Source organism: Cryptotermes secundus, unplaced genomic scaffold (genome assembly GCF_002891405.2).
Source record: "Cryptotermes secundus unplaced genomic scaffold, Csec_1.0 scaffold73, whole genome shotgun sequence".
Taxonomy (NCBI): Eukaryota; Metazoa; Arthropoda; class Insecta; order Blattodea; family Kalotermitidae; genus Cryptotermes; species Cryptotermes secundus.
In genome coordinates this window covers 723336-745997 of record NW_019738871.1, presented here as the reverse complement: position 1 = coordinate 745997, position 22662 = coordinate 723336, and the positions used below count along the sequence as shown (strand labels likewise).

Sequence of the window (22662 nt, the reverse complement as noted above, 5' to 3'; positions counted from 1 at the left end):
AGCAAGGGAAACCGAAGTACTCGGAGAAAACCTGCTCCAGCGCCACTTTGTTCACCACAAATCCCAGACCCGGGATCGAACCCGGGCCGCCGTGGTGGGAAGCCAGCGACTAACCGCTTGAGCTACGGCGCGGCCCAAACCGAAGCTCAGTTAACTAGCTCACAGCACACGTCATGTGTCACGGTAAAATTGTGTTATATGTACTAGGGGTTGTGTTTTGTCTCTTGTCCCCAGCGTCCAGACAGGCCCTGGGGCCACCCAGCCAGTGGATACTTACGTACTGACGGAGTTGAGCCCTTCTTGAGGAGAAGCCAGATCTGCACCTACTCAAGAATTTCCGAGCATTTTATGGAACCCGAAGGTTCATTACCGTGTTCACAAGAGCCTTCCACTGGTCCATGTCCCGAGCCAGATCAGCCCTATCCTATCTTCAAGATCCATTTTAATGTTGTCCATCCACCCACGCCTTGGTCTACCCAGTGGTCTGTTACCTTCTGGCTTCCCCACCAGTATCCTATATGCATTCCTCTTCTCCCCCATTCGTGCTACATGCCCTGCTCATCTCATCCAATGGGTACCGGGAGAAACGGCGGGGCCGTGAAGCTAACCATTCACCTATATTTCCGTGGTCGGGAATGGTGGAGCTATACCTCCACTCCCCCCATATGTCTCCATGGAGTGCTCAGTTGAGTACGGGGGTAACTACCTTGCTGCGTACGAACAGTCCAACCGTAACATCCGGTTTCTAGAAGCACTTCTGAATGCTTCTGAATACTAGTGTGACTATAGACGGGGTTTGGATTCAATGAGCACTGCACAGATACACTGTGTGGACAGAATGCAGAGTTTTACAGGGCTAAGTTATTTAGATGTTAATTGGATTGAGCTGGCACATGATAGATTCGAATCTGGTAACGAGGATGTGAATTTCCTATTTATTTTAATCGTATTATCTCTCGCATTGGGTTATGACGGCGTCTGGCAGTAAACTTCGGTTTTTGACATTTTGGGAAGTATGTTGCTGTCTCGTCACCAAAATGCAGGGCAAAATCATGACATGCCGGTCACGGTAGCCGAGCGGTCTAAGGCATGTACTGTCTTCGCTCGCTTGGAAACCGGGATCGTGGGTTCGAATCCCACTCAGGGCATGGATGTTTAGTTTGTGTGTGTGCGTTTTTCTATGTTTGTGTACAGGTAGAGGCCTTGCGACGAGCTGATCACCCACCCAAGTTGTCCTACCGAATGTGTAAGATCTAGAAAAACCGAAGTGAACAGAGAAGTTCATGGAGGTAGGCCTAGGCCCGCTGGGGCTGTAGTGCCAAGGAAAAAAGATCATGACGTGAAGATAGGTAACAGATGTTTTGAAAATGTGGCACAGTTCAGATATTTGGGAAAGACGATAACAAATCAAAACCTGATTGAGGAGGAAATTAAGAGGGGATTGAACTCGGGTAATGCTTGCTACCATTCAGTCCAGAACCTTTTATCTTCTCGTCTGCTGCCCAAAACTATAATTTTGCCTGTGGTTCTGTATGAGTGTGAAACTTGGTCTATGACGTTGAGGGAGGAACATAGACTGAGGGTGTTTGAGAACAGGGTGTTGAGGAGAATATTTGGACTGAAGAGAGATGAAGTGACAGGAGGTTGGAGAAAACTGCATAACGAGGAGCTTCGTAATTTGTACTCTTCGCCAAGTATAAATAAAATGAACAAGTCAAAAGGGGTGAGGTGGGCAGGGCATGTAGCACGAATGGGGAAGACGAGGAATGCATATGGGATATTGGTGGGAAAGCGAGAAGGAAAGAGACCACTGGGAAGACCTAGGCGTAGGTAGGTGGACAATATTGTAGCGTGTTTTGTGTGTCACGCTACAAATAAATGTACGCCGTGGTATTTGATATAGCGAATTTATTCCGTTCGCTCACCTTACACACACTTTACAATCATTACCACTTGCAGTGTTACAAATACTGCTCACAATATCTCGGCGATACTGGACTGTCTTCTCTGGCTTATAGCAGATCTCTTCTGCATCGGATATTCCAAGACTGACTGCTTCTCGTCGAAGCTGGGCTATTTATCCCCTCGGCCGCAGCTATGCAAACGAACCCTCTGTTATAACAGTGGAAACGTTGCTTTGTTGGTTCTGCGATTCCTACGCAATGACCCATTGTTATTGCGTTGTCTCTGTGGGAACGCTTCGCGTATTTGTCGTAACCGTGGAGATTCCTGTTAGAACTACAATAGAGCGATTGTTGTTTCCTATGCAACGGTCTGTTCTAGCGTTTCCATAGAAGTGACTCTTCTGGATTCCCGACACGTTACATTATTAAAATGGATCTTAGAGAGATAGAATGGGGTGGTATGGATTGGATTGATATGACTCAGGATAGAGACCAGTCGAGGACCCATGTGAACACGGTAATGAACCTTCGGGCTCCATAAAATGCTGGGAAATTCTTGAGTAGCTGCAGAATTGGCGGCTCCTCAAGAAGGGCTCAGCTCCATGAGTAAGTTTCCCATGCCAGAGAGCTTACTGCTGCAAGGGAATTCATAACAACAGTTTTTCATGCAACGGAAATAACGCTGAAGTCAGAAGACGATGATGACAGTGAAGAACGAACGATCTTACTCAGTGACAGTCTGGGAAACAGGGTTTTTGCAATGTCTTGCAGTTTTGTATGCCAAGTTTATGTAGATTTGTGACCTTTAGGAAACTGCTTCTTTATGTTTTGCAGTCTCGGTCCTTTTGTTTTACTCTGAGCGTATTCAAATCATGTACACACGCAAGCGGGACCAGGAATTGTTATCACAAGTTGGCAGCTTTGTGCCGTAGCGCAGTTTAACCTGTTTACGGACACATGGAATACATGCGAGCTTTAATAAGGCCATTTTAACCTTAAGTGTTCTGTTCTTGTGGCTAGGTATGTATATTTACCATCACTACAAACACCAACTTCCACTTTACCATTATTATCAAGCTTATCGCTGTCATTGGCCCACTTCCCTTGTTTTGAAGCAAGCTATGAAAGAACTGATCGCCAAATTTCCATTGATACGACGCGGACATCATATAAAACGACGCGTCCAACAATACGTGTGTATTCGTTGCAGCTGTAACGTTTTTACCAAGCCGTTGCCTAGTAACGATAGTGGGATACACATACGACACGTATAGACACACGGACTGATGGGAGAGATTTATGAAGTGCGCCGTTGAGATGAGCTCAGGTGCCAGGATATATATACCGAGTTTCATACAGATCGGTTCAGGCATTCAAAAATTGATAGGGGGATCTCATGAGCCTACTTTTGTTTTAACATATTTTCCATGTTTTGAAAAAGTAAAAGGAGGCTAATGAAATCACTTTGCTGTCTGTGTATCTCCTCCCGCCAATTTTTTGTTAGGAGGCTTATGAGATGACCTCGCTCTTTGTGTGACCCTCATTTTTTTTCAGTGCGGTCTGTGTTGTATTAAAGGAAAGTAGGCAATTAGTTCTTCCCAGAACTTCTTATATCCCTTATGATTTTGTTCGTTGTCATTCTTTTGGGCTATTTCTCAGTGAAAGTTATAAAAATTCTCTTGTCACTTTCATGATGTCCATCTGTCGGGACGGAGTTTCATGAAATTTTAAAGTGAAGAGTTTTGTTATAATGCGTTGATACATTTCAAGTTCTGTTAATCCCGCGCAGAAAGTGACTAATTGACCCCTGTACGCTTCTCTGCCCTCATCTCTAGCGTTTGCCTTGGATATTTATCGGAGTGAATTAATGCCTGGAACAAATCAGTGCATAACGGGCCGGATATGAGTTTCCAGTCTGTATTTATTTCCTAGTTAATTAGAGGCACATTATTATACACTGGACACTAAATTGCTGCATGTTTCGACCATTACATAATCATTTTCAGGTGGGTAGGTGTGTTGGTCTGTTCTGTGAATTAATGGTTCGAAGCAGGTTATGAACTGACAGTTTAATGTCCATTGTGTACGAGTAAACGTGTGAATGATTAATGCGGTAAAATCACACAAGTGAACGTCGAGGGCGTGTTATGTTGCATGTGGAAGACGGGTAAGGGTAACCACTATTTTTTTATTGCTAGTGGGGTGGGACTAAGTCCCTTGTACTGCCGCCACTTCTGGACTATTGTACCAGCCCCAGATGATAGGTGAGGGTGATTGTGGAGTAATTGGTGGAATGAAGATTGGCAGGAGAAACCGAAGTACTCGGAGAAAACCTGACCCAGCGCCACTTTGTCCACCACAAATCCCATTTGACCAGACCTTGGTCGGAACCCGGGCCGCCGCGGTGGGAAGCCAGCGACTAAGCTCTTGAGCTATGGTACGGCCCATAATTATAACTAACTGCCGATCACAGTGTCCGCGCAGTCTAACACTGGAGTCGTGGGTTCGAACCCCACTCCAGGCGTGGATGCCTGTGCGTTTATTATGTTTGTGTTGTTCATTATGTAGTTAGAAGCCTTGCGGCGGGCTGATACCCCTTCCAAGGAGTGATACCGACTGTGTATAGATTAAGAAACTGAAAATGCGGCCAAGGCCCAATAAAGGGTCTATTGAGCCATAAGAGAATAGAACTAACTAACTAGATTCAAAAAAGTCAGTAATCCTGACTAACTCCCACTTAACCAATGCCGAGGTCAAGAATACGTGGATCTATACTTCCACTCTCCCATACGTCTTCAAGAAGTAGTACTTAGTTAAGCACAGGGAGAACTTTATTTTTATCAGATGGAGTTGGGTATGGTCCACGCATTGTTTACTTGGACATCAGCTGAAGTGAAGTGGTCCTCTTCGATTCCCAGCCGCTGTACTCCTGGAAAGGCTCTACCGGTTTCCATTCGATGGGAGACAGAAAGAGCCTCAGAGCTGTGAAAGAGGGAGAAAATCTTGTGCCCCAGTTTTGCTCGGTCGGTAAGGCCGTAGCATAGTAACTATGCCGGCTGAAGGGGGGGGCAAGGCTGTCTGCCCTACAGGCACGTGATTAGCACGTGATAGTGGAGCCTCTGTTTACGCATGTTTTTAATAAATTTGAATCTCCGAGACTCGTTGCACAGCGCCTGTCTCAGAACGCGTATGGCGGTGCGAAGTGTCTGCCCTACAGGCACGTGATTAGCGCGTCATAGTGGAGCATCTGTTTACGCATGTTTTTAATAAATTTGAATATTAGAGACTCGTTACACAGAGCATGGCGGTGCGAAGTACTGTGACGTCATCTCAACTTCGAGGCGCGTCGCTTGTTAAAGGTCAAGAAGGTTCGCGGATTCAGGCACTCACTCACTCCTTCGCGGTGCAGGCATTGTTGTCAAGAGAAACAGTTGTTCCTACCGAAACAACTCATCTGCATGCGTTATTAAATTGACGCATTTGTCTTTCCTCTCGTTGTTTTCTTCATTCTCTTTCCTTTTTTCTGTCTTATGTCTTCCAGTAGTCCGTTAACCCCTTAGCACTTGCTTTAACGTTAAAAAATCGCCATTTGGTCCACAGACTGTATTTGTGTATTAGATTTGAGAATCTCACAGCTGTATCCGTGAAGAGCGCTATCTTCTGGGGTGTCGCCGTACAGTCTGATACAAACTCACATACGAGGGAGTCAGTAAATAGGTCACGGATGTAAAACAGCGGTAATGGGCGTAATAGATTGTCTAAGGGTATCAGCACAGTCCAGCCTCAAGTAACAGACGCACATGTGCATGTTCAGATCCTGGTTTCAGTAGTCAAAATGGCGACCGTGCGTGAGGGTATAATACCGAAAAGCAGTGTTCTGTTATGCGTGTTTTCATGAACAAACAGAGTGAATACAGACTGATGTTACCTGTTTACTGTCAGAAGTCTTTGTCACTTAAAGCGGCCCACAACTGGGTAAAAAACGCTTCGCTGATGACGAAGAGGTTAAAACGGAGGCGCGGAATTGGCTGAGACTTCTTTGTTGCAGGTTTCGACGGACTTGTAAAGCGATGGGACAAGTGTATCAATGGTGGTGGAAGATATGTCGAGAAATGCTTCTTTTTTTTTCTTCTATTTTTTTCCCCCGTTTCAAACATCGCATCTTTTACGTTTTATTTCAATATGTGACTTATTTAATGACTGTCCCTCGTACTTGCGTGGGGAACGTACCGCGTCCATCTTCAGGAGGAAGCAGAGCCCTGTTTCTTGCTTGTTACATGGCATATTGGTCAACACTGAATATAGAGGCAGTAATTTCCTTTGAAACATTGGTGAACTTCGCTGACCTACACGACGTCACAAACCAGAAGACCATAATCTTGATGTTCAGCGTCCTCGGGTTCTGGAAACATGCAAGAGAGCCTGAAGGCCCAACAACGTATTCCGTCCGGCTCTTGTCCTCACAGCCTGTCGGTTAGATCCGTCTTAATGTTATCCCTCCTATCTCATTGGTATAAGTGAACAGCTTTCCCGATGAAAGTGGGGGCCGGCGCGTAAGGCTGACAACCTCACCGTCATCTGTGAGACGATTGTCTAGAGAAAATGTGGGAACCTCCAACATCTCACAACCCTGTGGGCCTCCACGGCCTGTTACAGACATACGTTTACTTTACTTTACAATGGTTTTTTAGACATAATGCTATTGCGCACTCAGACTACAGTATAGTGTAAACATAACTTTTATATGCACTGGAAAACCAAAAAATTCGTGTGATTCGCTTGAAACAAAGCTTGGAAGTTATATAAAATGTTATTGGAGGTATTTTACATATACGGACAGAATTGTATGTCAGTGGCTTAACGCGACATCCCACTCGCTGCGAAGTGTGCTAGGGGAGTACGGTGTGAAGTGGGTTAACGCGACATCCCACTCGCTGCGAAGTGTGCTAGGGGAGTACGGTGTGAAGTGGGTTAACGCGACATCCCACTCGCTGCGAAGTGTGCTAGGGGAGTACGGTGTGAAGTGGGTTAACGCGACATCCCACTCGCTGCGAAGTGTGCTAGGGGAGTACGGTGTGAAGTGGGTTAACGCGACATCCCACTCGCTGCGAAGTGTGCTAGGGGAGTACGGTGTGAAGTGGGTTAACGCGACATCCCACTCGCTGCGAAGTGTGCTAGGGGAGTACGGTGTGAAAGAGTGGTTATTCATCTGGAGTGGCGTGTCATTTACGCAGTGTATTCGGTTGTTTCCTCAACTCTCGCGCCCGCCGTTTTGTGTGGACCATTACTCCGACACTACGCGCTCCACGGCTCGGGTTCGATTCCCGGCAAAGGCAAAAGGTCTTTCTCTACTCCATAGCGTACAGACCGGTTCTTGGGCCTACCCAACCTCCGGTCCAATGAGTACCGGGGGCTATTTCCGCGGGAGTAATGCGGCCGGGGAGTGAAGCTAACCACTCACCTCCCTCTAGTGCCGAGGTTAAGAATGGTAGAACTATTACTCTACAAGCCGGTAGGTCGCAGTTCGGTTCCCGATGAGATTTTTGGATTTATCAGTTGACATGATTTTTCCAGCCGCACTGTGCCCCTGGGGTCGACTCAGTCTAACAGAAATTAGTACCAGGAATCTTCCTTGCGGGTAAAGGGCAGTCGGCGCGTAAAGCTGACAATCTCACCACCGTCTGGGAGCCTCGACGTCTCACAACCCTATTGGCCTCCACAGCCTGTTACAGGGATAGCTTTAACTTGCCACCAAATGGTGTAGAAAGATTACCATCAACATCGTCATAAATATTTGTCTGCACTCCACAGCGTCCAGACCGGCTCTGGGGCCCAATGGATACCGGGGGCTCTTCCACCGGAGATAAAGCGGCCGGGGTGTGAAGCTGACCACTCAGTTCCATCTAGTGCCGAGGTTAAGAATGGTGGTGCTGTAGCTCCGTTCCCCTTACCTCTTCATGGCACAGGGACGACTTTACATTTTGTTTACCTCACCTCTTCCCATGATTCGACATTTTTATCGTGGGTGTTCACTGTCTCATGTATGACCCCTGAGAACTGGTGTTTGTCTTTCATAATGGCATGAAGAGGCGTTTCAGATAAGCCGATAATTTATTCACAGTTACTACTGGTGCCACAGCGTGAAAACCCATTGTAAATCAAAGTGGGGCACCTAGAACTTGCTGATAAAATGTACTGACGTCGGTATCACACTCTTGTTACTATGTTGACTTGCGTGGTATAATGGGAGACGCATTCCTGCGTAAATTTTGCGCACATTTTGTTACCCAGACACTGCTCTAGAATTCTGACCTGGACTGAGCGGACAGATTGTCTTTACCGGAATATTTATCTGATCCCGAGAATGTAGAGTGACAAGGCTATCCTTGTAACAGGACGTGAAGACCTATGGAGTTGTGATACGTCGAGGCTTCCACATCTTCTAGACAATCGGCTTACAGATGGTGAGATTGTCAGCCTTGCGCCCCGGCCGCCCTTTACCCCCCAGGAAAATTCCTGGTACTCATTTCTGTTAGAGGCTGAGTCGACCCCAGGGCCATAGTGCGGCTGGAAGGATTGAAAAATCCAGTGACCTCATCGAGAATCGAACTTGCGACTTTCCTGCTTATAGCACAGTGCCTCAACCAACTACGCTACCGCATTTCCCGACCTTTGAAAATAGAGGCAAAGTTGCATTTGTGTTTAGTTAAGAACTACGCCGTGATGTATGTGGGAGTGGTGAGCTTCATGCGCCGGGGAAACGGCCCCCTGGACCCATTGACGGTCTGGCTTTTGTGGAGGAGAGAAAAAATCTCTTTCCCTTGCCGAGAATCGAACCCCTGTTCCTTGGTATCCTAGTCTCCACGCAGCCTAGACATTATACCAATTAAACTATCTCGACTCCCAAATTCCCTGTAATTCGAAGAAACTGCTGTTCAGGTCCTTTGGTATTCCGTTATAAGCAGGGTTTACTGTATAATAGCATAAGTGAGTAATTCCGGGGATTGTTCAGGTACCATATTATTCCGCGACAAGCAGGTTTTCACCACACATCAGTGACAACTGCAGAAAAATGTTCAGGTCGCACAGGATTTCATTGTAAGCAGGTTTTGCTGCAGATCCCAATTGAACAGCAGAATGTTAGTCCGCTTGGGACTCCGGTATAAGCAGGGTTTACTTCAAAGCCTAACAGCGGAAAATTCAGTTCGCACGTTTCATTGTGTAGTTAAATGAAGATTTCAGCGGTAGAATGGAGTTGTATGGATTGGATCGATCTGGCTGAAGATAGAGACTGGTGGAGAGCTCTTGTGAACACAGTAATGAACCTTCGGGTTCCATAAAATATTGGTAAATTGTTCAGTTGCTGAAGTATTCTTCCAGAATACATTTATTGAGGTTTAAGTGTTAGTAGCAATTGACTGGCGACGTAGGTTTCATTCTTGTCTGGCAGTGCTTCAACCGCACACATAGTTCACTGCGAAGAGAGCAGACAGACATTCCTGACAGAACGGGCGTCTAGAAGCGGCCATCTGAGTAGCAGAATGTCACTTATGCGGGGTTAGCGTGACTAATAAGAATTAGTTCTGGATTTGAAGATTGGCTTTATTGCCACTTCTTTACAATTACAGTCAATTATAACAGCTCACACTTTGAACTACTCCTGAACTCTCTTGCCGACGAATTACAACTCATGCCTTGAACGACATCTGTCTCACGAACGAATGAAAAATTGAGAAGTCTCCACGGCCCCTTGTATAGGCAAGTGCGTATCCATGGAAATTCATGTAAATGATTCGTGGTCACGAAAAACGTGCTTATCGAAACTTTGGCTACTAAGCAACCGAAGTTCTATTGTTGACTACGTTACCTCGGGAATGTGTTTACCTAGCAATGGGTTTTACTGGCTCGGTAGGTTAATGCTTTGAGCAAGTCCATCGCAATATTTATAGGCACAGACAGGAGTGCGCTTGCTCCCGAACGCACAATATACGTACCTATCGCGCAGTTGTCAATTGTTGCAACAGAGGCAGTGTGTGTCAAGACTCCATTTCCACGAGCAGCGCGCCACGTTTTATGGCGCGTGTTAGCGAACTTTTGATTTAAATGGAACTGTTTCCACACAGCCACGCAATTTTTCTGGTTCAGTGTCGCATCTAAGACATTCGTGGAAAAGAAAAGAAAAGCCTTATCCAGGAAGTAAACCGGTGCCTAGGCGGGCATCAGTTCAGACCAGAGGTTCTCGATGTGCAAAGTACACCTGTGTGAAATCATTTCTTTGTTTATTTAACGACACCTTTCTAGTTGCATAGACACATTGATTTATTAGTATTTTTTTTTTTGCCATGTCGCCTAAGTGAAGGATGTGATATTCAGCGTTGTGAGCTGGGGACAGTAGATAACATACAGGGTGTCCCAGGAGGAATGTGCTAAACTTCGGGAGGGTGTTCCTTATGTTAAAGTATGCCGATATAACCCAAAACACCTATGTCCAAAGTTGAACGGTTACGGAGATAATGGCCAGAGAAGTGTCAAACTTTGACCGGGGTTACACACTTGTTGATTACAAAATAGATATTAAAACTGGCAGGANGGCCATTATCTCCGTAACCGTTCAACTTTGGACATAGGTGTTTTGGGTTATATCGGCATACTTTAACATAAGGAACACCCTCCCGAAGTTTGGCACATTCCTCCTGGGACACCCTGTATATTGATGCTCTTTATCTTCGTATTTCGTATTGCATGTTATCCCTACAATGATAATTTTTATAGCCGAAACACGGTATGATGTAATGTTAATGCATTAAATTATTAATAATATGACATGTATACCCATTGCCCAGCAACAGCTGTGTAAACAGGTGACAGTACAACAGCCACTGCTAGGGAACAGCTCTATGTGGACACATCTCCCCGGCAACGAGAGAACACGCAATAATGGAAGAGTTTTTTTTTATGATGCCTGTCCCCGGGTTATCTATCGAGTCGAGAGAAGTGAGAAGCTGGTATTCGGGAACCCAGAGGAAGGGGGATGTCCCCCATCGGAAGCCGCTACCAAACAACGCCTAGTGAAGACTGAGAATACTTTATGTGTGATGTAGTTACAGTGATCTTTGGAGTACGTAACTCGTTGAGAATGTTGTAGTTATTTTTAGTTACGAGTGTTAAGTGTCCAATAAATCGAGTTGCCAATCCAAACTCGTGTCTAGTCACACCACGTGACAGTACTATGTTTGTGCAATCTATATAAATATATATATGTTGAAGCTGTCATTTATTTGTTTATTTTCCCGGCCGTGACTACGAAGAAAGCTACATTTTGAGATTAAACGTCGTGTAGTCTTAGTTCACTGACGTTTCGGAGGAACATATTGCATTCACCTTCAGGGAGGAAAGAATAAGCCAAGCAAGAGGTGTGTTTATGGTTTATTTAACAACGCTGTTAATGGATCTTATAGGGTGATCAGTGACTAATATGGAATTCGTAAGTACTTGGAAGGAAACAGTCGTAACCCAATTTGAGGTACTATCCCAGCATTCTCCTGGGGATGCATAGCTGTAGAGTAGAATGGGAAATACCTTGGACATGAAGTCTGTGCTCCTTCCATTCTTAGGGTAGGTCAGTGGAAGAAATGAAGCAGGTTCCACTGAAACGACGGTTAAGATTTACCAAACTACACGGCATCACATCCAGAAGATGATTTTTATACTTACCACTGCGACAACCTCGGATATTGCACACTTCATGAACCTTCATGTTCCGTATAAATCACGAAATGTTATAATATGACGGCTAAAACGCCGAAATAGTGAAATGTATAGATTTGATCATTGCTGGGCAACGGCGCGCTAAACGCGTGTCCATAGCAATGGATACGCGCGCAAAAGTATAACTATTGGAAGCGATATTTTATTTGTGGTCCTTGCCGAATACTGGACTGTTGTGAGACAGTCGCCAACCGGTAAGGAAATGATCACGGGATCAGAGTAATATCCATTGTTGGGAGCTGCTCCCTAGAAACGACCAGTGGAGACTATATCAGACTGTTCATGAAATACAAGTACCAATTCAAACCTCTATATATTCACGGACACGCGACAATATTGTAACGTGTAGTACTGTTGCTATGTAACGATCGCGAGAAGGAACAATCGTTGCTTGGCAGAAGCGGGTAAACACGTCATATCACTAGGATATCGCCAGGTAACCACCCATAGTAACAATATAAATCTGTTGGATTCGCCCCAGGCCGGCTGAGTGAGTTCATTTGCAAAATATTCGCCGGAAAGTAACGACGTGAGCGCAGAAACTTGAGAATCTTCATTGTTAAGATCCGTTACCAAGAAACGACTAGTGAAAGCAAACTGAGAAGACTCAGCATGTGCTAATGATGCGTAAATTATGGAGATCCGCATAAAGTTGTAAGTGCTTATAGTTCCGAGTTTTATGTTTAAGTGGTCAATAAATCGATTCTCCAATCCAAACCACGTCCATAGTCATACATGGAACATGTCTTCATCTTCAGGATCGAAGAATAAGCCAAGCAGGACACCGAAAAGTCGGTTGACTTTCAACGGGCTACTCGGCGTTATATCCCACAAGACATAACTCTTCATAACCATCGTTGTGAGAACCTCAAACTCTACGTGTTAGAGAATACGAGCTTCATTCTCTACACCTTCTGTTTGAAACACCTCTCACGTGATAAAAACCGAGTTGCGCTTGAGATGCGCGCCGAAACGCATGTAGTTCTTCATGGAAAGTGTCCGTCATTTGTTGTCTGGTTTTAACGAAACTTGGAAAGTATCGAAAAAATTCAGTAAAACTCTCATGCCAAATTTGATGAAAATCTTTTCAGAAGTTCTCAAATTGTTGAATGCGGACATACGAGTATGCTGTGCATAGCTAAGATGATAAACGCATGTCTACGATTATTCCTCGAGGCGGCACAACATAACCTCAGATATTTTTGTAAAATTGGGTTCTGAAGAGTGTTGTGTGTTTTTTGTTGTATTTTCTGGGTGTGACACTATATTGAAATGGTTAAAACTGCGGAATTTGCGGAAGAATTGATTGCTGCCTTCTTCAGAATCGATATTTCTTTCAACCGTCGGTAATTTTCATCTTTCTTAAGCGGTACGTTATCCAGGAGACCCTGCAGTGGTCATGCATAGGCCTGTCATAAGTCTTAATAGCCATTCAGTTGTTTTGTCGGATTAATAACGTGAAATGTTGTTATATATTTCAACTTCTTCTTCTTCTTCTTCTTCTTCTTCTTCCATGGCGCAACAGCCCGATGTCGGGCCTTGACCTCCCTTATCAAGCCCCTCCATTCTTCTCTTCCGAGGCTTGATTCCGGGTTTCGAGACATATTTTTTTACGATGAGAGGTCAGCCTCTCGCCCAACCCCCAACCTGGACGGCCAGGGTATTTCTTTTAGTCTGGGTCATCATCACCTTCGACCTGTCCGACATGGGTGGCCCTACCAGTAGCTATGCTACCACCGGCATAGTTCTCAGGGTCATTTGACCACGCAAGCCCCTCCACTACGTCACTACTACCACTACTACCTAACTTCAGTTAGGTCCAATTTTTCGTTTGCATTATAATAATGTAAGTTTCAATATACGTAAAATCAGTGAAATCAACGAATTATCGAGCGTTGCATAAGCATAAGTTCAACAGTAGGCCACGAAAGTGGAAAATTCTGTGTTTCTAGTACGTGAAATTTCTACTGTTGACACTCTGTTGCAGAAAATTTGCATGTTGTTACTATAAGTATGAAAGATGAATATAAGATGTTTTTAATTGCAGGAAATATAAACATTGACTGTTTTATTATCACCACATGTCTTTTAGATTTCCGTGGGCCCGTAAATTTTGCATTCAGTGTTTAAAAACGCTGAGTGCGTAAATTTTTCATACCTCTCTGCGTGTATGTTTTATTTCATAACTATTCAGGTCTGCTGTATGCAAGCACTATATCAGTAGTTAAACAGACTGGGTAGTAGACATGTCCAAGTATGTATGTTTGCCAAACATATCTATTTGAATGCGAAGCAGTTTTATTGCTGTTGAATCTGTTACACTCCTTTATACCTGAGCATCAAATATTATGTGGTTATGGTGTGCGTTTACAGTGTCACCTTGATTCTGCCATTGTTGATATGCGAATGGGATTGTGATAAATGCAAGAAAGTGACGGGGTATAAGAGAACATTAAAGTTTGTGTTCTTCCAAGAGCGTTTTTCGGGTGACACTGCTGTAGCTGCATTTCATTCATTTTAGTGGTTTCAGTAGTTCAGTTGGCTAGTTTATGTAGTTGGCGCAGTTTCTTCCGGTCTACGTTAGTGACTGTATACGACTCGAGTCCAAACTTAAGAAAATTGCACTTGCAACAAAACTATTTGTATTCGAGCCACTACATCAGTAAAGAAACAACAGCCAGAACTCGATTGCAGTGTCTTGTTTATGGAAACGTGTTACATACGTGTGAGGTTGACTGTCAATTGTGGATCGGCCCACATCTCATACCAACCTAAGCCTCCTCGGGCATAACCTAACTTCTATTTATACTTGCATCAGGCCTCCTAAGATGGCGGAATAATTTGAAAGAAAAACTGAAAGTTCAAGCATCGCCTTAACACGAATTTATTGTGCTGAGAACTGAAAAGATACAGAAAAAGGACGAGGGAAAAAGAAAGATGAATAGATGACGTAATTTTCGTTCGTATGAAGTGTAACATAATAAACCTGACCTAACCTGTAGTTGTGTATATGACGACGAGTAGTCTGTTTGTTACAGTGTGCCGAACATGAGATTAAATTCCTCTAGTTTAGTTTATGTTCTTATAATCGCTTTGACCTTCTGTGAGTTGGACGGGTTTGGCAAATACGCAACTTTGTACTGTCGTAGTACCTTTTTTTTATTGCTAGTGGTGTGGGATTAGGTCCCTTGTACTGCGGCCACTTCTTGCCTATTGTACCAGCCCCAGATGATAGGTGAGGGTGATTGAGGAGCAATTGGTGGAATGAAGATTGGCAGGGGAAACCGAAGTACTCGGAGAAAACGTGCCCCAGCGCCACTTTATCCACTACAAATCCCACTTGACCAGACCCGGGATCGAACCCGGGCCGCCGCGGTGGGAACCCAGCGACTAACCGCTTGAGCTATGTCGCGGCCTCGTGGTAATACTTGGTGCGTTTTTTCAATTGGTTGCTGTAAGTGAACAATGGCGCACTTGTAGTATCTTATACTAATTTAAAATAGTATACAAATAGAAAACCTGCATTTTGTATCTCAGGAACATAAACATGAACATATGTGCCCTTCGTTGTTCTCAATACATGTCCGCCCTCTCGACTGTTTAGAGGTGAGTACACGTTTATGCCGTGATTCTCCCGAAGGCAGTTCCAACATCCTATTTCAGTTTTACTTTTCCTGGATTGTTTTTGTATACGTGGTTCGCAAAAAGCCGCTGTGGAGGCTAATGTAGTGATAACTGTCCAAACTGACATTCGATAGACGAGTGATTCGTAGTCTGGCAGGTTTGCGTGGTTTTCCTCAGTCCCTCCGTACTGGGGGCGTATCTCCAACAGGCCACCACCTCTTCCTTCCAAACGTTTTCCCATTGGACACTATGCAGTCCAGGTGCATACGCCGCCTTAGAATGAACTGCGAGCGACGACATTGTCATGGAACTCTAAATTTGGGGATTCCAGTGTCCACAGTCTGGTCTACATGATCCTGTAAATTTGCCTATTCTCGTTATCGAGTTGACCATCCCTATAGAACAAAGTCCTCCTCCGGACCCTAATAGTTGCTCAGCTACTGAATAAATTCCTTGCCTTTTACTCGTATGGTACTATGTTCAGTTCATGCCCTCACGCGTTATTTCTTTACGATCTATTTCAGTATTCTCCAATCCCAATTGCCAAGCAATGACTCTGTAAAGAGCGGCCGTTGCTAGGTAATGCCCCCAACATACACACATGCAACAATAGAAGTACAGTGTTTTCTGTGTTGTCCTCTCCGCGACCGTTGTTATGCAACGTGGCGGTAAACACGGCTCTATAACAACACTCGAACTCTGGGATCGTGGGTTCGATTCCCACTCTAGACATGGATGTGAATGTTCGTTTAGTCTGTGTTTGTGTTCTTTGTATACGCAGTGGCCTTGCCACTGGCTGACCCCCAGTTGAAGGAGGCCTACTAACTGTGTATAGATTAAGAAACTGAAAAGGCGGCCAAGGTCCAGAAGGGCTCTAGGGCCATGGGTAGGTAGGTTGTGGCCATAGGTGACCTTGTCAATAACACTGCTGTCTCCAGAGATGAAACATTAATATCAGTATCCTGATGCAGATTACACTGTTTTATCATACATCTTTATTCCTGCAGGGTGGGGTCCAGTTGCAGGTGTTTCTGATGTCTGTTATTAACCTTCATGAATGCGTCTACGTGAGAACCTGGAATTTGTTATACAGTCTCTTGGGTTTTCAAGTTGTCAGTGTTTGCCACTAATTTCTAAATATGACCACCACTTCCCAGTATATGTTTCTGTTTCTGAAGGTATGATCACATTTCATTGTTCTATCTACAGTAAATATATTCATTACTTTTATACACAATTAATAATAAACATTCTTTTAATTTTAACAGTGAAATTCACAAATACATTACTAGAGCTCTCAATAATTTATATTTACCTGCAGTTAACCTAACAAAATACAATAAAGGTGCATACATATCAGGTATTAAAGTTTTTAATCATCTTCCTCAAACAATAAAAATGTTGTGTAAGATTTGAGGCTTTCACGGCGGTGACTATGAAGAAAGAAAGAAAGAAATATAAGAAATCTGCAAGCGAAGAGAAAAGCAGTCTGCTTTTACCGGCTCTCACGGTCTCTTCGCTTGCAGATTTCTTATATTTTTTCTTCTACCCTGAAGATGGAGGCGAGCGATACGTTCCTTCGAAACGTCGGTTAACACCACATATACACGGTGCCAAATCCAAGAAAACTGCTTTCTTCAATAAAAATGTTGGCTACTGATGAGAGAAGTTTTAAATCTGCATTGAAGAAGTTTTTATATCATCATTCTTTTTATTCCATGAATGAATATAATCAATATAACTGGTCATAAGTATGTAAATTTGTAATGTATTTAATTCAGTTAATATATGTAATTTAAATAAAATTGTATTAATTCAAGTTTTATAGTAAGTTATTTTTAAATTATGTTTATTAATTAGAATCTTATTAATTTTTTACTTTATATTATTATGTATGTTAATCAATTAATGTAAGTGATTTTGATTATGTGACTCATGTAATTTTGTGTATGTATCTTGATTTATCTATTTTCAAAGGGACTATTTCCACATCCTAGGTTTGTTACCTGTATGGATATATGGAAATTAATGCATGTCTGTGACATATGATTAGTTTGCCTTTAGTACGTTCATATGATTTGCAGAAAGACAAGTGTCAGTTATGATCAGATCAGTACATGTTTCCCTGTTCTGTTACTGCTGCAGGATGGTGTTGGACCCCAAGAATAGCAGCCACAATGACTATGGCAGTATCCAGACTCAGAGTAATGGTATCAGTGGTGGTCCACATCACCAGCATCATACTGTAGACATTCCGGGCATAGCCCACCAGTCCTGTAGTGATGAGACAGGGCTGCATAGCGACAACGAGAGTGTCCGCCTGACTCGCGATATGACCCAATCCGACCTATATCAGCGACAGGTCTGTACCAGTATTAATCTGTTGTTTCTTGTCTCAAATGATGATTCAGTGTTCCTATCACATGTTATTAACCTTTTGAGAACTCACCATCGGAGTCAGAGTTACTTTACGACTGGTGGTTTACAGCCAATCAGTTCGTCTTGGCGGCAAGCCCTTTAGGTTCACGTCCAGAGACTCTTTTTCCAACTGAACTCTTGTAGTAATAGTCCATATGTAACATCCTCTCTGACAAGAAGATGGGTTTGTTTGTTATGAATATGCTTGCTCTACTGTCAAACGTATGTCTTGCACATATAGCATATTATTGAAATTTCTTCCTTTTGCTGTACACAAAAGTCCTCTGTCAGTCCAGGCTTTGCAAAGCAGATCATGCCTAACTATCATACCTTTAAGAACTGAATTCCTTCAGAATAATATATAAGTTAAGTTCATACCTCACAGGAAACATGTTACATCTCCAATACAAAGCCCATCTGGTTAATGCTGTCTGGGGAAACAGTCACTGTTTATTGTGAGAACCATACGGAACACACAGATACACTCTGTGGGCAGAATGCAGAGTTTTGGTGTGTTAAAGCAGGTGGTACATGTAGTAACCACTGTGCCTTGAAAGGTTAAAATACATTTTAAGATGGCCGAGAAGTGACAAAAATCTCGAAATTCATTTGCAAGGTGGGAATGAGAAAGACTTAAAAATCGTGACAGCATACCTGGTTTCATCAGCATACACTTTATAGGTTAAGGTCATTAAGACCTACTGCTGTGAATTATTAGATGGTCTTCATTAATTCCATCATCATTTTCATTCTGTCATGTTTGAGGTAGCAGGTTCCCCCAGCACATTGCCACCCGTCTGCTAAACTACATGATGTCTGACCTGAGAAGACTGTAGTCTGTACATTTCTGGATATGTTCAGGAGTGGCAATAGGTTTCCATGTGGAACAGATGATTTTAAGCTTACAGGTTATGTCAACAAACAACATGTTTTTGGGTGAAAAAATTTTTATCCATTTTACCCATTGAATGTGTTGGTGTGGCATTGCATGTCTGGAGTTACTGCCCCTCAATTTTTTGCAGTACCGCCAGCTCAACTTTTATTGTGACACCTCAGCAGTATTAAGAAATGTAATTATTATATTACTCCACAGCTCAGCAACATGAAATCTTATGATCGGACTTGCTTCCAACATTTTCACTTAGTGGGGGTTGGTGTCCAGCTGGGTCCCCTCAGCATGCTGGCCACTGACTGGCCTATTTTACTTGACCCAGATGATTATGGTGATGGAGAATTTGGTGGAATGAAGATTGACAGGGGAAACCGAAGTACTCAGAGAAACCCCGCCCCAGCGCCACTTTGTCCACCACAAATCCCACTTAACCAGACCCGGGATTAAACCCAGGCCGCCACGGTGGTAAGCCAGCGACTAACCACTTGAGCTATGGCATGGCCTTGCTTCCAACATGGTGGTACAGCTGTTCATACTGATCGTGCACCACTGTCACTCCCAATGGGCATACTCTTGCTTTGTCTCTTTTCAAAATTTGGAGATGTTCCATTGCCAGCCAGAAGTTACAATTTAACTTCAAGTACGGGTTCCCTTAAATCAGCTCTCTACCAAATGTTGCCAGTTAATGCACAAAAAAAAAAGATCTAGCTAATTGTAGCTAAGTGTAGCTAATTTACTAATTAAGTAAGTAAAATCCTTGCCCTTACTTGTTTTTGCAGGAGGAAATCCAACCTTATAAATGAAAAAAATTATTCATACATTGTTACTGAAGATAAGTTGTTGTTATAAAATTATTGAAGGCACTTGCATTAGGCCAATTACATTTTTTGTTCTACAGGAAGTATAAGTGCCCCGGGTATTTGTCACCTGTCCTGTGTCATAGGCTATGAATGTATGTATTTTTGAAACATGATGTATGACAGGTGCAAATAACCATTGCAGTTGGAGCACTTCCAAAGTCAGATACAAAAAGTGCCCTTTATATACACTGCACTTCTCTTTGCAGCTGCTGTCTTCAGGTACTTTTGTTGGTTAATTAAGTTAAACTGTACCTTGAAATGGTTTCTGTCCTTCCATCTGTGTTAATACAGGTGGGAATACCATGATACAAATATAACACATTGGGCTGTGTGATGTAATAATTCTGTCAAATATTTCTGGTAGTTCATGTCATAATGCAGCGTTTCAGAACCTTTTTCTTTCAGTTGCCTGTTGGTCTGAGAGTGAAATTTTACAAATCCTTTTTCAGTGGTGATTTAAATTTTATCTCAGATTGTGTCTTATCATCCACTGTAATCATAACTAGATACAGTGACTCTTTAAATAAGATTTGTTTATTCCATGTACAAAAGAAACTTGTCAGGATATTTCCTAGTCTTTATCTCCCGTGTTTGACAGTATATTGCATCTGCCCCCTTGGGGTACATGTATCCCCAGTTCAGAGCTGTTGTCTAAATGTATCTTTCACTGACATTCAAATCATATAGAAAAATATTATAGGCATAACTAAGATATACACCATGGGGAATGTATCTTATGATTAACCATAGTGGGGCATATGGCCCACAGATGTCTCTGCTGTACCTCCTGGCACGATCCATTCCACTCCTTTTTTTTGCTTGGTGTAAATGTAGTGCCATAACAGGTAAGCTGAAAGAGCTATATAATTTTGGAAACCAGTTTCTAGATGTGTCAAGACATAAAAATTGTCCTATTGTTGTAATGGCTCAATTTTTTTTTAAATCGGATATAAAAGGGTTAAAGAACAATGGCAGCTATGGCCACCTGCTTCATATTTGAAAACTCAACATTACTCACATGGAAACAGAGTGTCTCTATGTTTATGATTATTATCAGAATCGACAAGAAACATATCCTTGAGCAGCATTAACTGGATGGTCTTTCCTTAGAGGTGCAGTTTGTTTTCTGTGACACAGGAACTGAATTTTTAAACGTTGTTTAGAAAATGGGGGAGAGATGAAGTCTTCTTAATATCACTTTTATTGCTACTGTGTTTGTATTGGTCATGTGTTATGAATGCCCTCAGTCAGGGTGCACAATGGGTAATTATTGTCTGGATATTTCTGTTGTGCAGCCGCTGCTCCCCCCCAGCACAAAGGCCAATGCCTGGACAAGCAACAACACAGGCGATATCCTCTCCCCTCCCATTGAGTACTATGATGAAGATGACAAGACAGATGGGTTGGCCATCCATCGGGGTGGTGTACCCAATGGAGTTATCAAAATCGATATTCCAGCACCTCTTCGAGAAGAACCACGATTTCCTAAGGAGAAATGGAAAACTTTTATTGGTTTGTGTCATATGTACTTTCTCATAAGTTGACGTAATGTTCTTGCATGGCTCTTGTACACTGAACATCATCTATTCAGTCAATACTTGGAAAACTGTTTGTAAGAAAATGAGAATATGGACACAGGAAAGTACAAATCATTGGATGTTTTCTGGTTGGAATGAGGAAACAGTATTTTTCTTGTCATGTCTTTTATTTACCCTCAGTTATGTTCAGTTATGCTCAGTTATGCATTTGGCAAAACTCTCTTGCATTTCCTAAGTTTTGTAGAGTTGTCATGAACTTTCTTCCTAGTGCTGCTGATGTTCTGATATCAATCTTGTGATAAAGCGCAAACAGTTTTACCACTAATCATGGTTGATTGTAACAGCCATAAATATCCTGAATGAGTGTAATACACATTTGAAAATTGGTTATAACTGTTTCCTGATATTCTTGCTGCAGTTTACGTTTAAGCGAGGGATATTGATCAGATTGTGATGGGACAGATGATGCTCATAGTAGTGGAATTCGGGGATTGAGTTTGTGTCACTGTTGTGTACTGTGTTGAGATGTTAGGCGTTCTGTGTCCAGCTATTGATCCCAGCAGACCATTTAAACATGCATCTTGGTTAAGGTCAGCTGTCGCCACAACAAATGATTTTATAATCAATCGGTATTTTGGAGACTGAATATTATTTCCTGCTACATATTTTGGTCCTCATGGGACCATCATCAGACGGTGATATGTGAATATGTCTAGGGTCATTTGAACTCTTAATATGGATCCATATTTGGTGCAACATGTTGTACTCCATAATACAGATTATGCCTCGAGTTACAATGGAAGTATTAAAATTAATTATAATAAAAGTATACCTAGGATATTTTAAAAAATGTGTATTATATATTGACAGCTTTATGATATTAAAATATGTATTATTATATGTCAAGTTTCAAGGTTAGTCCAGTATAGTGTAAAGTTACAACATTAAGTTGGGAAGCTGACAGAAGAGGGAAGTTACCTCCTCCCCTTTGCCCTAGTTAAGGCTAGTGGTGTCCATTGGCTAAACTCGACTCCTCGCGGGCAATCCGTGGCACCTCACCCTGTGCATTTTGTAATTTCGTACTACCCAGTGGCCTACTGAGTGAGCTTTCCGTTAATGCTATTACGCACCTCTGCTGACTAAGGGCCCCCATACACAGTTTGGCCTCCAGTTCGGCCTGCACAGTTGAAGACTGAAAGGCAAAAGTGACGTGTGTGGTGTGGCCCGCCGGCCAATCGTTTGGACTGTTGGCCTGTGGGAAACCCGTCAGTCCGTCAGTTCTGCCTGCAGGACCGTAGCACGTGACGTGTGTGACTCAACATTATAGGCTGGAAGACCGTGATTGTGGTATGAAGCCTGCCGCTTTATCTGCGCGTGTATGGGGAGGAAATGGAAGGGGTAAACTGTCACAGCTTTGCCTGTAAGGTCGATCGGAAGGCCAAACTGTGTGTACGGGGAGCCTAAGACATTTGTTGACCGCGTTCCACAGTCTGTGTGTTGCCATCATTGGTCTAATTGCTGTAAAACGCTTTTGCAAGTCTGTTAACATTTGGGCAGTGCCTTAAATTTCCAATCTCGGAAATTTGCGGCATAACAGTGAGTCAGCTAAAACATGTGAAGCATCCAAGACAGATAGCGTACCTAGGTGGGAAAAGAGG

At 43.1% G+C, this 22662-nt stretch overlaps 1 protein-coding gene across 9 annotated transcripts in view; it reads left to right on the top strand.

Moving 5' to 3' along the window:
- LOC111871062 (phosphatidylcholine:ceramide cholinephosphotransferase 2) overlaps window positions 1-22662 on the top strand; it is a 151409-nt gene that overhangs the window by 117671 nt on the left and 11076 nt on the right. For all 9 annotated transcript variants that reach the window (XM_023863820.2, XM_033754089.1, XM_023863821.2 and 6 more), the window contains 2 exons: window positions 17442-17658; window positions 20762-20978. In XM_023863820.2, the coding sequence (XP_023719588.1) occupies window positions 17443-17658; window positions 20762-20978 (433 nt within the window). In that variant the 5' untranslated portion in view covers window position 17442. The remainder of the gene's footprint in view (window positions 1-17441; window positions 17659-20761; window positions 20979-22662) is intronic.